This window comes from Callorhinus ursinus, unplaced genomic scaffold (genome assembly GCF_003265705.2).
Source record: "Callorhinus ursinus isolate GAN/ISIS: 27379988/994484 unplaced genomic scaffold, GSC_fseal_2.0 scaffold1619, whole genome shotgun sequence".
In the NCBI taxonomy this organism is placed as follows: Eukaryota; Metazoa; Chordata; class Mammalia; order Carnivora; family Otariidae; genus Callorhinus; species Callorhinus ursinus.
Window position 1 is genome coordinate 981 of NW_027398673.1, and position 2,390 is coordinate 3,370.

The following is a 2,390-nucleotide window of genomic DNA, read 5'->3' on the forward strand; positions in this document are numbered from 1 at the left end:
GGAAAGGATGGCCCAGAAGTCTGTGCCGCCCATACCTGGAGGCTCTGGGAACCCAGGGTGGGGCCTCTCAGACTGAGTCCCTCCTCCTCTCCAGATCCTTCCTCTCAGGATGGAGAGGGCCCGGGCCTGAGGGTCTGGACTCGGGTAGCAGAGGAGGCAGGTGCCCTGGCTCTGGGTCTGGCCCTGATGGTGGGGCGCAATGAGAAATGAGGGGATGCCTCCAACAGCAGGATCCTTAGGGCCCAGGCCTACCCTGCCGCTGCTGCCAGCCATGGGGAGACGGGCGATCAGTGGGCCAAATTATTTCTCCTGACTTTTCCTTCTGGCGTCTCCCAGAGATGTGGCCTTGGCACCAGGAGGGTGGCCTCCGGTCAACACAGGGAGTTTTCCCAGGCCTTCCGTGGGGTCAAGGTATAGACAGAGAGGTGTGCCCATCCCAGGACAGACGGCACCCGAGCTTGGCCGTCCCTGGGATCCTGAGATGAGCCCTTAGAACTCTGGCAGGCGTGGGCAGAAGTGGGCCCCCTGGCTTACCTTCTGTGGGGTCTCAGGGCTGGGCGGTCTTGCTGTGACCCTGTGGCCTCAGGCTGCGGGGGTGCGGCCCAGGCCCTTCCAGGGGAAATAGCAGTCCCCTGAGGGGCCAAGGAGGGGACCACCCAGCTTGGACGGATGGGGACCTCACAGAGTCCGCCCCAGCCCTCCTGCCCCACTGGGGGCCGGGGGCTGTGCTCTGTGTCTGCACCCCGAAGTGACTCCTCCTTTTCTCCTCCAGGGGCTTCCAGAATTCAGAGTCGAGGCCTAGGTCTGAGGCAAGAGCCTCTAAGGTCCCAGAGCAGGGGAGGTGCAGGTGAGTGCCAGTGGTCAAGGTGATGTACTTGCTCTGAGCATGGAGCCAGGGGCTCGCCCGTCCCACCCCAGAGGGGACCCCTCAGCACCCAAGTCCGACACAGCGCACTGTCAGCTCCAGGACTTCAGGTCTCTGCTGCCTGGGCTGCAACCTGAGGAGCCATCCCCCCTCTTTCTTCAGGTTCAGCCTGACACAAACACCATGCCCCTGGGTCAGAGGAGTGAGCTCTGGAAGCTGGAGGAAGACCCAGGCCCGGCCCAGGGCCTGGTGGAGGCACAGCAGTTGGGGGCTGGGGAGGAGAAGGTCCCCTGTACCCCCTCCTCCTTCTCCACCTTGGCCTCCTCCCAGTCCGCCGCCCCATCGGGCTCCTGCTCTGCCCTCTTTCTGGTCCCCTCAAAGAAGGGGTCTGCTGCTGGGTTCCAGAGTCGTCCCCAGAGCTCTCTGAGTGCCTGTCCCTCCCCCACTGCCCAGGCAGCCACTGCCTGCAGCCAGCCTGACCAGGGATCCAGCAGCTCCGATGAGGAGGGCACCAGCCCCCGCGAGGAGCCCGAAGAAGCCCAGCCGGGGCTCCAAAACCTACTCCAGGGGAAGCTGGCCGAGCTGGTGGAGTTCCTGCTCCTCAAGTATCACATCAAGGAGCCAACCAGCCAGGCAGAGATGCTGGAGATCGTCAGCCAGGATGCCCTGGATGCCTTCCTTGTGATCTTGGGCCAGGCCTCCGAGTGCTTGCAGCTGGTCTTTGGTATTGATGTGAAGGAAGTGGACCCCAGGGACCACTCCTACATTCTGGTCCCCATCCTGGGCCTCACCTATGATGGGATGCTGAGCGGTGAGCAGGGAGTGCCCAAGACTGGCATCCTGGTGGTGCTCCTGGGGGTGAGTCTCCTGCATGGCGACTGTGCCCCCGAGGAGGAGGTGTGGGAAATGCTAGGGGTCATGGGGGTGTATGTGGGCCAGGAGCATGTCATCTACAGGGAGCCTAGGGAGCTCCTCACCAAGGTCTGGGTGCAGGAAGGGTACGTGGAGTACTGGCAGGTGCCTGGCAGTGACCTTCCTGCTATGAGGTCCCGTGGGGTTCCAGGGCCCACGCCGAAACCAGCAACTTGCAAATGCTGGAGTATTTGCTACAGGTCAGGCGCGGGCAGCTGGCTTCCTCCCTGTCCCTGTCTGAAGGGACTGTGAGAGATGAGCAAGAGGGGGCCTGAGCTCTGGGGTCCGCCAGGCCCTTTCCAGGCTTTGCTGGGTTCGGCAGCCTCTCCTGCGGGGTGCTGGGCATGAAGTGAGGCCGCTTGCTGGTTCTTCCCTGTGTATGTGTTTGTGGGTGCCAGTGAAGACAGAACCCTGGGCGTTTTAAGGAGTGCAGGGCCAGGGAGGGTTGGGAGAAGAAAGCAGGGCAAGGAGTCTCCTGCGGGTGGGGGGGTTGTTTCCTGGGATGACTCCCACATCCAGAGCTTGGTGTCCTTGAGGAAGCTCTCCTGTGGGGTTCCTTGCCATAGAAGGTTTCAGCTGCTTCAGGGGCTGATTGTGTGAGTACCATCCACTC

The 2,390-nt window shown here is 62.6% G+C and overlaps 1 protein-coding gene across 1 annotated transcript; it reads left to right on the forward strand.

The window, feature by feature from the left end:
• The first annotated feature begins 641 nt into the window (after positions 1-641).
• Positions 642-2,121, forward strand: LOC112818030 (melanoma-associated antigen 8-like). The gene is given in 3 exon segments (XM_073890656.1): positions 642-847; positions 1,028-1,892; positions 1,895-2,121. Coding segments are annotated over 2 exon segments (1,002 nt in total). The 5' UTR covers positions 642-847; positions 1,028-1,048; the 3' UTR covers positions 2,053-2,121.
• Positions 2,122-2,390: the final 269 nt, after the last annotated feature.